The sequence below is a fragment of the Silurus aristotelis genome (assembly GCF_946808225.1).
Source record: "Silurus aristotelis genome assembly, chromosome: 8".
Classification (NCBI taxonomy): Eukaryota; Metazoa; Chordata; class Actinopteri; order Siluriformes; family Siluridae; genus Silurus; species Silurus aristotelis.
This window is the reverse complement of record NC_139581.1, coordinates 6,278,355-6,292,092: the sequence shown is the minus strand read 5'-3', so window position 1 is coordinate 6,292,092 and position 13,738 is coordinate 6,278,355. Positions and strand designations below refer to the sequence as shown.

General features: G+C 38.8%; 1 protein-coding gene across 2 annotated transcripts in view; it reads left to right on the top strand.

The window, feature by feature from the left end:
- dchs1a (dachsous cadherin-related 1a) overlaps positions 1–13,738 on the top strand; it is a 127,583-nt gene that overhangs the window by 10,667 nt on the left and 103,178 nt on the right. Inside the window, exons 2-3 of one of the 2 annotated variants that reach the window (XM_083547709.1) lie at positions 4,984–5,045; positions 5,248–7,068. In XM_083547709.1, the coding sequence (XP_083403835.1) occupies positions 5,269–7,068 (1,800 nt within the window). In that variant the 5' untranslated portion in view covers positions 4,984–5,045; positions 5,248–5,268. The remainder of the gene's footprint in view (positions 1–4,983; positions 5,046–5,247; positions 7,069–13,738) is intronic. The other variant, XM_083547708.1, reaches the window with a different exon arrangement.

Genomic DNA, 13,738 nt, shown 5'->3' with positions numbered 1-13,738 from the left:
GGCCTAGATAGAACACACATTTTGGCAGATCTTTTGCTTTTTCCTCATTTACCCTTTGGAATAAATGGACCTTGAGGAAATGTAAACTACGAAGGAGATTTTGATTGGCTCAGCACTCCCGCTTTTAAAACCTAATCTCCAGTGTTGATAGTTGAGGTGTTTGTGATGTGATGCTGAACATCCGCTGGTGAAAAGATGACATCCCGAACGCACGAGAAAGAGAGAGAGAGACAGAGAGAGAGAGAGAGAGAGAGAGAGAGAGAGAGAGAGAGAGAGAGAGAGAGAGAACAAGAGAGAGAGAGAGAACGAGAGAGAGAGAGAGAGCAAAAGAGAGAACGCAGTTGCTCGGTCCAGCTGCGGTTGTTTTCACTTTGGCAGAATGGTAACTGTGTTTGGGCTTGTTTAGATTACATTTTTCTCTTTTCTCTCTCTCTCTCTTTCTTTCTCTCTCTCTCTGTCAGCTCTTTGGCCTCTCTTCTGTGAAAAAGAACTACTGGCTAAACAGACGAACGCATCAAGAGAGATAGTAGCAGTGTGAGGGTTCATGTGTTCTTTAAACACCAGATTTAATACAACTAAAAAAAAGAAATCTCCCTGTGGATTTCGGGGTCAGTGGGAATTCCAAGTGACCATTACACGTTATTGGGGTTTGCTTTTTAAGCAAATAAAGTGGGTCTGTTTTCACTTTCGTTACTGTCAGACCCCATCATGGCAGATATCGTGGCATTTACAATGTGAATGTTTTCTTTTTCCTTCAACTGGGCCATTTAAGATAATTACAGACCCCGTGCGCTTTGCCATCTTAGCGATAGGGGTCAACCACGTGACCTAAAGGTGGAGCTGTGGAGGAAGGATGAAAGGCTTTGTCTGAAATAAGCTGCCGGATTTTGGTTGTAACACCATAAACGTATAACTATAAAATCGATGTTATTAAGCCATTATTCTGAGACTGTTTAATTTTTCTTTAATGCATTGTCACACTCATTTCACTGTTACCATCCTGCTCATTTGTTTCTTTAAGCGAGGGTCATGAACGTGCATAAATTATATGTGGAACCAAAAAAATTGCAATTTTAATAAATAGTAATATAAATTACTAATAAATAGTATCATAAATAACCAATAAATAAATATACCAGTATGAACTGCTAAAATGATAAGGAAAAGGAAATGGTTTAAAGAATCTCCAAGAAACCATATTTGCAGTCATAGTTGAAGGGTTTTTTTTTTTTTTTTTTTTTTTTTTTTTTGCATTGTTATGCCATCAAGATGGGATTTTCCAAGTATATAGATCGGAAAAATCTAATTTTAGAGACCACAGCTCCTAACAACCGAATGGCCATTTTATTTATTTATTTATTTATTTATTTATTTGTTTATTTATTTATTTGTTTGTTTGTTTGTTTAATTGTAGTTTAATTTATTATTTATTTTATTAGATTTTTTTATATATTATTTATTTTTTTTACTAAATTTATTAATGGTGACATTTTTTGGATTACAGGTTCTTAGTTTCTTGGATCCCTTTATGGCAAAAACACTGGGTAGGGATCTACATTGAATCTTTCCTCCACAAAGACGAGCCAAAGGGGTTTGGCTTGCCATCTACATCTCGTGCCATCCTAATAGGGTTTTCCATTTGGAAAATCTCCCTTTAGAGATTATTGTGTTAACACAGAAATGTTAATTAGGTGTGTTTGGAACAGTTTGTCACATAATAATTATATATATTTTTTTTATCCTGAAGTGTCTGAGATTATAGACACTTTTTTAAGAAAAACTTTGCTTTTTTTTTTTTTTATAACCAAAACATTTAAAATGTGCACTCACACCTCTTGCACTCTTGATATCTTCAAAGCGTGGATTAAGTGAAAGCTTGGCAGCAGCATGATCAGCTTTCGGTTTTTTTTTTCGGTTTCGCGTTGGGAACTCCCTTCCAGAAAGAAAACGAAAAGAAAAAAAAACATCACTTTGATCAGTCTGGCTAAATGGAGTGTTACAGCCTCAACACTTGGAAACAAACCAGCACTAGACTCTTCATATCATATATTTTTACTAGGTATTAAATGCAAGAATGAGAATGATATCTTGGATGGAGTACCATAGAGTTCTAGCTTCATTTGACACAAGAGCGAGTATAGTGTGGCCTCTGGAGGTCTGTTATATCCATTAGGTAGAGGGCTTAAATCTCCAGAGACCCCCTTTTTTCCATTCTAGGGTTAGTGGCTGGAGGTACGACATCTCAGTCGGAATAAAAACAATATATATTTTTGCCTTTTCATCTAATAGCTATTTTTTCAATAGCTATATTTAATATTGGAGCTTTGCATTGTGTTCAAATATTTGCAAGACTCAACGTTTTTCTCCACTTCTTGCTTGCATGCGCCTTCCTCTGTGTGTGTGTGTTTGTGCACATGCTCCTACTGTCTTATGTATGTGTGAGCATTTCCTCTTGTGTGTAAACGCTTCAGTCGCTCCGCTGCTGACAGACGTAAATGAGGATTGGATTCCCATATGCACAGGCAGCCTTCCAGCACACCCCAATTACAACGCAGCAGAGCCAGAGAGGGTGCAGCCCAGACTGCATGGAGCCCTCCATCCCCGCTCTCTCATTCGCACACACACACATACACGCATACTCGTGTAGACTGTCACCACTATTAGGTAGACAGACCACCACAATCAGGCGTACGGCACACATCTGTCACTCAAGCAGAACGCAGGTTCACTACCACCGTCCTCGAAACATATACTTACTCACATGAGACCCTGTAATATGTGCAATGTGTCTTTTCAAGCATTTTTACTTTCTCTGAGTCATCTCCATCAAAATAAAGAGAATGTCTACATTATGCAAGTTTAGCATCTACAGACGGGCCACAATTTAATGTCAGGATGCTGTATTAATGATTTTTGGCATGTGACAATGGGGGACAGGAGAAATGTAGGCGTTTTGTGATTGAGTTGAAAATTGAGTCACGGGAATGGATGGATGAGCTCCTGCTGGGGGGATACTTTAGTGTCGTATTGATCATAACCACAGTGATGAAGGGTAACAAAGTAAATGTAATGTGTTAAGGTACTTTACTGAAATAGTTACATTTGGGGAGACTTTTACTTTAAATTCACTAAATTTGAAAGTTAAAAATGTTTTTCCCCAAATACATTTTATAATTATTTATTATTTTTGTTCTTTTTTACAAGTGGATAAAAACAGAACTGGTTAAACACACAGCAAGCCACCAATCAGGTTAGAGCACGTTCTTTGTTTTGGACTTGTTTTGATTGACGCTTGGTTGTATTGTATAAATAGTTCCTGATTATTTTAATAGATATCAATCAGTGTTTGACTAATAATATCATTCTATTAATATATTGGTGTGTTAAGACTTCTTTTTCTTGTGATTGAAAGTTGTTTTCTTTTGATTAGTGCTACAGTATTGTTTTGTGTACTCGGCATAAGAGCATGCTCTAGAGGCAGCATCATCGCGGCATCGTGGATTAAATCAAATCAAGTAAAATTTTATTTATAGAGCGCCTTACAGCAACCAAAAGGAGCACAAGGCACGTTCCAGTAAAAGAACAATAGACAATGAAATATAAGAACACAGTGTACATAAAATAGCAGTCGAATCAGAGGCTACGTGTTAAAAGCTTGTATGAATAAATACGTTTTTAACTGCGATTTCAAAACACTCAGCACAGTGATGCTTTGTATGTGTGCTGGAAGTGCGTTCCACAGCTTTGGTCCCTGGACGGCAAATGACCGGCCTCCAAACTTTTTATATGTGGATGATCGCATTCGCTTTTACTTTGATCGGGGACTCGCTGAAATAGCTTTGTGTCTGTCAGTGATCAACTTGCACATAAGTGATCAACATTTGAGAAGGAGGCTGTCAGTTCTGCAACTATATTGTCAAAGACAATATAGCGAACCTGAATATGTATTCAGGTTCACATAAAGTCAAGATCATGAGAAAATTAAGTTGCGATAAAGAGAAAACAACCTTTGTCGAGATCACGAGAAAATAAAGTCGTGATCACGAGAAAACAACTTGATATGACGAGATCGTGAGAAAACAAGAAAGTAAAAATGTTTCATGCATAACCTCTTAGGACTTGCGTAGTTGATCAAAGCTCAGCACTTCAATAATATCAAAAAAGCATTAAGGTATATGCATAAGCGCATCATTTATTGTAACTCGTGCGCCTTGTGAACTAAAAGAAAAACACAGTATTCCCTGTTATTTTGGTTGTAAAAATGACATATATGTCTGACAAGAACGTTTGTGGTAGAGATTTGGAAAATGATAGCGTCATCTAACAAGCTAAGCATAAATATCGTATCACCTTTCCCTCATAGTATTTGCACCACATTTAGTAGCATATTGGACCACGGGTTTTAAAAAATCAAAAATTTTGACATTAAGTGACTTAAATATCACACGGTGCCAAAAGTCTGCAAGGCGCAATTTTAATTTGAAGTACTCAAGCGCTAAGAAAGCACTAGAGAACAGAACCCTGCTTTATCCTGTATGTTATCCTTGCCGTTAATATATCATTGAATTAACAGCCACTATGCTTTGATGTCTCCACCTTCCGTAATTCGGTACACCTGAAAGAGAAAAAAACGCTTTCTGGTTAAGCTCACAGTCGCCGAACAAAGCGACTAGTACGAGAGGACATTCTTCAAGTTAACACAGCGAAAGGAATGGCTGCATAGGGAGTATTCAATACTGCAAAAGGGTCTTTTAGCCTCCCGATATCAGGGCTCACACCCTGCTAGCGAGTGTGTCAACATTCTTTCAGGTCCCAAAGTCTCCATTACACCCGCTAACTCTGTATATTCGTGTACTTTAGGGTAGTGTTACACGTCAAGCACGATGAAGCTGTCTTGGCCGGTAGCACGCGTTCCATGCTTATTCGATTTAAAAAGAAGTTAAAAGCAATAAAATAGGCTCGTGTTGTCTTTTTTCTGGACAGACCGCCGGCCCTGTGGTTTTTCTGTTCCTCTTGGCAAGAAGGATAAGGTGTTGACTTATTAGGTGAGAATAATTTACATAAATATGGGTGTCCACTATGCGGTCAGAAAGTATGCCTATAGCAAATGTGAACTCTTCCTTAAGTATTTCTGACTTATCCTGACCAAATCCTTTGAAAAAAACTATTTATTTCTTCGATCTGGAAGACAGAATAGATGAATATAAAGTATGTGGAAGCTAATACCTTTTTATTTTGTATGTATAGGTTTGGTAAGACGCAGCTAAGATGAAGAAAGTGCTGACAGGAGTGGGAAGCACAACAATGGACCAAATCCATCAACACAGGACATGGGATAGCAGGCTGCTCGTGCTTCTTTGTGTGGCTCTTGAACTCTTCACGGCTCACTCGTCTATTGTGCCGGGTACTCTGGAGCTCCAGCTAGATGAAGAGCAACCAGCAGGTACTGTAGTTGGCGATATCAGTGCTGGCCTGCCACCAGGCGTCACGGCGTCTCTTTATTTCATATCGGATCACGAGGGAACAGGTGTCGGGACCGACCTGGACATTGACGAGAGCACAGGCATCATAACGACATCAAAGGTTTTGGACCGGGAAGTACGAGACCACTACAACTTCATAGCTGTTACCATGACGGGTGTGACAGTGGAGGTGACCATTTCAGTCAATGACATCAATGACCATGCGCCAGTGTTTTCCAAAAAACGGGCCTCATTCAAAATTCCGGAACAGACTGCTATAGGTACTAAATTCCCCCTTGAACCTGCTTTGGATGCAGACAAGGACCAACTTACAACTCAAGGTTACATTATAACAGATGGCAATGTGGGGCAGGCGTTTCTTCTTGAAACCAGAAGAGGTTCCAATCAAGTGCTTTATCTGGATTTGGTAGTCAATGCCATTTTAGATAGAGAGACAAGATCATCCTATACGCTCCTCTTAGAGGCATTTGATGGTGGATCTCCTAAGAAGACTGGCCAGATGATCCTTGACGTAACTGTACAGGACATCAATGACAATGCCCCAGTGTTTAACCAAAGTAGATATCATGCCATGATCTCTGAAAATCTGCAGCCAGGCAACAACATACTGCAAGTATTCGCTTCGGATGCAGACGAAAGTGACAACGGCTTAGTGCTCTATGAAATCAATAGGAGACAGAGTGACCCTGATCGCTATTTTGTCATTAACTCTCAGACTGGTGTGATAACTTTGAATAAACCCTTGGACTATGAGATGAGGAAGGTCCATGAGCTTGTCGTTCAGGCAAGGGACAATGCGACACAAACTGAGGTCACTAATGCTTTCGTTACCATACATGTGCGGGACTATAATGATAACCAGCCCACCATGACCATCATCTTCCTTAGTGAAGATGGCTCACCACGCATATCAGAAGGTGCTCAGCCTGGCCAGTATGTAGCACGGATCTCTGTCACAGACCCCGATTATGGGGAGTACTCCAATGTAAATGTGTCTCTCGAGGGCGGAGATGGAAAATTTGCTTTAACCACTAAGGACAACATCATTTACCTCATATGTGTTGATGAGATCCTGGATCGTGAAGAACGGGATCGCTATGAACTGAGGGTCATGGCAACAGACTCTGGAACCCCTCCATTACGAGCTGAGTCTTCATTTACCATCCAGGTTACCGACGTCAACGACAACCCACCTTTATTTGACCAACAAGAATACACCCAGGTAATCCCAGAGGTAATCTTTCCAGGGAGCTTTGTGCTACAGGTCACAGCACGAGACAAAGACCAGGGCCCTAATGGAGATGTCCACTATAGTATTCTGCAGAATCTCGAAACTCATTCGGACTGGTTCAGCATTGACACTGTCACTGGCATCATCACAACGCTCACTCAGCTGGATTATGAAACGGACCCTACTCCTAGTTTGATCGTCGTGGCAATGGACAGGGGTAGACCTCCTCTTTCCTCCACTGCTGTAGTCAAAGTCATCCTTCAGGATATTAATGACAATGAACCTGTTTTTGGAAGCAAGTTCTACAACGCATCCATTAAGGAGAACACTGCTGCTGGGACATGCTTCTTAGAGGTAGGACAATTATGCCTTTATTTGTATCTATCTATCTATCTATCTATCTATCTATCTATCTATCTATCTATCTATCTATCTATCTATCTATCTATCTATCTATCTATCTATCTATCTATCTATCTATCTATTTATATCTATCTATCTATCTATCTATTGCAATTAATTAATCTAAACATTTTTGGAAAAACTGTAAATCTGAGCAGATGTTTTAGAAACTGGACTTAAATCCTCCATCTGAAAGGGATTTGGACATTTGGGACAGTTTAGTGAAAAGCTGTGTTTAAATTGGAGTCCTTGCATTATTCGTTACCTGCTGTCCTCTGGCTGAAAAGGCTTTGCTCTATATTGGCTGTCCTCATCTTCACCTTACAAAAGTTTCCAGGGTACCGACGAGGGTATGGTGGAGCCTATTTTAAAAACAGCGGGCTCTGCCTCTAAATTAGACACAATCAAGATTTTACAGCACTTACAGTTTGTTCCAATCTCAAGCTGCTTTGTATGATGAATGGGCCTTAATTTTGACTAAATGGTCGACTTTGAAAAAAGACCTGAGAAGAAAAAAGTGAGAGAAAAGGGCCCGAGTGGCTGGCTGCAATTTCATATAATTTGTAACCATTGTGTTTCTTAGAATTTTCTTATTTATGCCTCAGTATGAGCAGGATTCAGTTAAAAATAATATAATGCAAACATATCACATCATTATCAAAATGACACTTTAGCTTAGTGTAAAAGGATTTGAAATTGACAGAAAGGTCAGCAGATGGCAAGAATGTGGGGGCTCTAAAATAAATGAGCTTTAAATGAAAAGAAAGGTGTGAGGAGTCAGGACTTCAGTGCATCAATTAACAGAGAAAAAACACACAAAGTGATATTAAACAGAATCAATGTTTGGGCCCCAACAGTTCTACTTCTTCTTTCTCATGAATGATATATTGCATACAAAGAAAAATGGCAAGAAAATCTACACCAGACTCCCCTCCCCATAACCTTATCTATTTGAAACTATTCTGACAAATTGAGCCATACAGATTCCTGCGAATTTGCAATTGTGAGACCATGTTGCTTGGGTTTAGCATACTTTGTGCGCTTGCCAAGGCCAGGGTCCAAAGCAAGCTGTCTCTCACGCTCTGCCATAACTGGATGCAGTTGAAGGGAGCTGGTTTACAGCTCAAAAGCAGTTGGGAGCAAGATGATACACAGACGGTGCAAATCGCTGCCAAATCCACATCCAAGCGTTGCCACAATACTCTTGATGAGTGCTTTCTCCCCTTAATAGAGCAGTGTAGAAAAAGTTCCCACCACCTTATACCGTATACACTTGCACAATTCTATAGTTTTAATGGAATTTCAATAAGTGCGTTGTAAGGGTAGGATTTATTTAAACCTCTTCCGCACCTATTTTGTTCAATGGCAGTATTTAATACATTAAATTAAAGCTAGTGTTATAGTTTTACCTTATTATGTATTATTAATTATTTATACAATTGCAGAAACTTTATACAGGAAGTCCCTGACTTATGATGGAGATGCACTCGGATGAACCCATCATAACCCCTATCGTAAATCCAGACATAGCCTACACTACCCTGTAGAGAATAATGATCAGTATGGGGTAATATTCTATAATTTGTTAATAATTTTACAAATTAAAATACATAATTTAGCAGTGCAATTCACTATACAGCAATGTATAAACTTTACAGAATATATATATGTAGCAATGGGCAGATAGACGAGCGCCAGTTCATGAGTGGAGGGTGCTCTTTTATAGCATCCAGTGACGCTAATACAAATAAAAGAGACAAGAGGTAAACCTGGGCTTTAAAACACCAAAAACACAGAAAGAATAGGGTCACGAGTAGGGAGATGCGTCCATCCTGGCAACATGCCTGTACCGAATAAACGCTGCTACGTTTGCCTGATGCCCGAAACCTAATACATTTGTACAATTTTGTCATATCGCAATAGTAAATTCTGAAAAATCAAAAGTCGAACCATCGTAATTTGGGGACTACTGGTATATTCATATGTGTAGTCATCAAGACATTCCTCAAAATTAATTTAATTCATTTTTATATTTTCTATAAAATTTTTATTCATATTTTGTGACAACTCAGCTAATCTTCAGCACCACCAAAAAATATTGCATACATTCTAAAGCTAGGTCATTTTACTTCATTATAAATGTATACTCTTCATTGACCTGCCATAGAGCAAGATAGCTGAATAGGCTGTACTTGACTGGGGTCAATGACTGTGACAGATGTAGCCCAAGCTGCTGTTATGTATCTTGTGCTAGAACACTTTACCATCCACAGTTGCCCTCCAACTGTGCTTGAATACTTTGTCTACTATCTGGAGTAATGAGAGTTTTTCCTACTGACCGTGTGAAGCAGCTGCATAATTGGTCCATTGGTCAAACTCACATTTCTTAACCAATTGAATAAAAAGGACCATGAACGAGATGGAGTGTGGGTGCTCTGCAGGTTTCTGTTTCACAGTAAGCCAAGAAGGGCCTTTGTCCCATTCAGATCGATTGAGGACCCTACACAATCGCCTGCTAGCATGGGCTTGTTAGTGGTACACTTTATTTCCTTACCCCCTCTTACATTGCTTTATGCTTTAGACACTTAGCATTTACACTTGTCCATGTCTGGTACCTTTACAGAATCTTGATAAAAGTTCCCACATGGTAGGCTTCATCTTAGTGCTGGTGGAATAATGTTAAAGAACAGGGAGGTAAGAAAATTGCCCCACTGTGTGCATGGCTGATCGTGGCTCCAGTGGAAAAATAATAGGAGGACCCTATACAGTTGAAGTGGGAAAAATTAATGGTGATGGGCTCCTGCCCAGAGATGGAAGTCACCAGGACTTGACATGGTTTCATCCTTCATGTTTGGTTCTATTGAGCTGTTATCTGATCACACTTCATAAATCATTTGAAGAGTATGAGAACTAATCTTTAGCACTGCATTTTTGTTTCAGTCAGCATTTCAGGTTCATTTCAAGGGGCCCCATTGCTACCTGAGAAGATGCTTGATGTTTGTAAGCCAAAGTGAAATATTGCAATATTGATATGGTGGTCATTATGGAGAGAGCGAACTCTCTTGTAGTCTTAAAGATCGTTTTTTTGTATGCTTTGGTAACCCTGCGGTGTATGGACCTCTATGCAATCCTTGTAAAGATATCACTGATATTACATTTCATTTCAGCACCAGTGATTATGCAATGGACTCTTTTGTGGTGGGAGAATATATCCTTGAAACGTATTGTCAATGGGGTGTGCTTGTTCAGGACAATTTAGAGAATATGTTTCATATTATTTCTGGTGACATGGTTGCTAAAATGGTGCTGTTCTGTGCTACCATTTCTTGAGAGTAGCTACAGTGTGGTAAAGTTAAGAGGTAAGAGAACAACTTACTGTAGGAAACCCTGTGAGAATCACAATATTCGAAAGTAAACAGGAACAGGAAGTGCTTAGGCGATAATAAAAACTATAATTCCTACACCTTTAAGCAATTTGTTTTAAAGCTGCTCTACCCTTGTGTTTCTCTGTATATCAATTTTCAAAGAAAAAACGTGTTAGTGTCTCAGAGCTCGGAAAAATCCATTATGCGGTTTTTTGATTGTGGGAAAAAAATCCCTTTTGTTTCAAAGTGTGGTCTGTATGGTAATGATTTACTTAGTGTGAAGCTAAAAAAAAACGAGTCCTGAAATGCTCTAATGAATGTTCAGAACAGTGTTGGGCTGTTAAATTCAACTTCCTGGATTGTGTATCCTTAAACCTTAAAGCAACGTTCTCTTTGGGAGGTTTTTTGGGGGTTTTTTTTGGTGAAAGTGGAATTTCTTGCAGCCTTGAAACCTTTATAAGCCCAGATTCTAGTATGCTAGCGAATGATCCAGCAGACATGAGAGTATCTTTTCAGAAACTATAAATTTAAGTCCCTTGCGTAGTGTGTTTCGAACGAGGCATTTATTTCGTGGTTTTGATGAGCTGTGAAAAATGTACATGAAAATAGGAATTTTTTCCTGCTTGCAAGACTCAGGCAAGCATGTAGGAAAGAGTAATTCTGGATTTTATACAGGCAAAGCTGTAAAGAAAGCTATAACTGCTAAACTCTGCAATGGCATAACTTTTCTTACATTTTGAAGTTTTGTTTTAACACTTTGAATTTTGAGTCAAACAGATCCTTGTCATAAACTTCTTTAAATGATGTATCCAGCCAGTTTTGTTCTAATCCAAGGTTTATGTTGAAGTTCCTGCTATATTATCAGGTAGTGGAAGACCACAGCAGGCTTCCCTGTGGACCAGCTGCCAGGTCAGGAATACAGTGGAAGTCTGTTAACCCATTAATCAGCAAACACACTACCATATGGCTGTTTGTTTGTGGTCAGATGTCTATACTTTTCTTCTTTTTTTTTTTTTTCCTGCGATCAAGATCATTACCTTGATATCAAATTATTTGATCACACATCTTGGTAACCAAATGCAAGTTTTCTTTTTTCTTTCTTTTTGAGTTTAACGTCAGACTACATTCATACAATGAACATTCTCCAGTTTTTCTCTGCAGCTCAAATAAATTAAGCTTGGAAATGGTTTATCATGAAACAGGAAGTAAGGAGTTAAAAAAAACTTTGAATTATAAAGTTCGATGTAAATAAAGTTGTAGTTTTGATTTCCAATTGGTTATGTCGGTTTCCGATGTTTCCAGTTTTATGGATTTCTCAATGAAAAAATGTTTATTTGGCCTAAAAACAGCTATAAGATACATGGATATTACTATATATCTAAATCAACAATCCTGTTTGGATCAAATCTAAGTTGGATTTTATAATTACAAAGCATTATAGAGGCAAGATCAATTACAAATAACCAACGTTGTTAAGGGAATAAAACATGAATACAACTTATTAATGAACAGCAGCTGCAAAGTTTTTGCTCAGAAACAAAAGGACATAACTGTTCACCAAATGGCTCCACAGAGTCTTCGCTTTTGAAGAAATGATGCCCCAGTTAATATTAAAAGCGTTCAGAAATAGCTAAAATTACTACTTTAGGTTAGTGCTTTTTTTTTTTTTTTTTTTTTTTTTACTGAAACCATGTAATCAAAGTTACCACCATCTCTTACCCATTATAAGTGCTGAAAAACAGATAATGTATGGCAGACTGCTGTATTCTGCCCCAGTGAGCCCTTATTAATTATTGAGGCAAGTTGGTTTTAGGTTTTCTTAGTAATTCATTTTTTGTGCTTGCTTACTGCAATGCCTTCATGATCCCCTGATCTCTGTGGTTAAAGCTACACAATTTACAGCCAAACTGCAGGAACTGAAATGCACTGCTTAATGTGTTAGCAAATATAATGCTTCCGCAAACCCTTATAGTGAAGCCAAGTAGCTGCACTAAAGTTGGCATAAACATGGACCCACATATGGACAGTGAAGATGTCCAGGTTGGAGCCTGTATCCTTCAAAGCATGACCATTTGCTCATCTCAGTTGTTTCATATAGAAGCTTCTGGCAACTCTAATATTAAGTTATTGAGGTGTGAGTCAAAACACTAGCTGGTACAGTACTCGGTATTGACATATTTAGGACACTCGAGAGTAGTTTGACAGCACAATGGGAAGAAGGAGTGGAAAGACTTATGCACAGTAAGTAGTTCTGACTCAGGAACATTTTAAGAGCAGTTCTTATTTGTGTGTATTACATCTGCATTTATTCGTTTTGGCAGGCCTTTTTATCCAAAGTGATGTACCTTTGAGGCAAAATGCAATCCAAGCATACACTCTTGCAGAAATAAAAGATTCTCAAAGGGTTCCTCAAGGGGTCTTTGAATAGGTAAGAACATTTTGACAGAGGTTTTACTTGGAACTCTCTCTAATAAGGAAATAATGTTGTACATTTCTACATTTTACCTACTGCCATGCTTCTGGGAGGTAGGAGGATACTAGAAGACTGGAGGACAAAAACAGCTAGGCAAGAGGAGAATATGTGGGACAATCTTCAGAGCTCAGGATTGAACCAGGATCCCTTGAGCAGCGAGAGGTCAACACTCTCCACCATACCACCATAGTTTCCCAGAAAGATGTTTACAAGAAAACAGGAAAAATCTTAACCGTTTGCAGTGGGTATAAGAAAAATCTACTAAACAAATGTGGCACCATGAGTAAAACATCTGGTGTATTGCACTGTGGGGGTTTCACCAAACACCATTTAGTAATACATCATAGCAATCATGATGATCAATGAATCAATGTATTCACCTCTTTATGCTGGCTAACAACCAATCATTACCAACATGGTTAGAAAGACTGGTATGAAACTTACTTCCTGAAAGCTGCTTGTTCCAGTGGTGGTGCAATGGGTCATACCTAACAGCTCTATGGTCTGTGGTCTAAACCTGAGCTCAGGTTACTGTTTATCTAAGTTTTTTGCAAGTTCTCTCCATGTCCTCTGGGGAGTCTGGTTTCCTTCCATATCCTCAAAACATGCCGGTAGGATGATTGGTTACTCTAAATTGCTTCTAGGTGTGCATTAGTGTGTGTATGTGTGTAGGTGTGTGTGCACAATGCCCTATGATGGACTGCTGTCCCTTATACTCTGTATTTCTGTATTTCTATATGTTGGTTTTTCCTGGTATCATTACCATGACTATGTGGTTACTGAT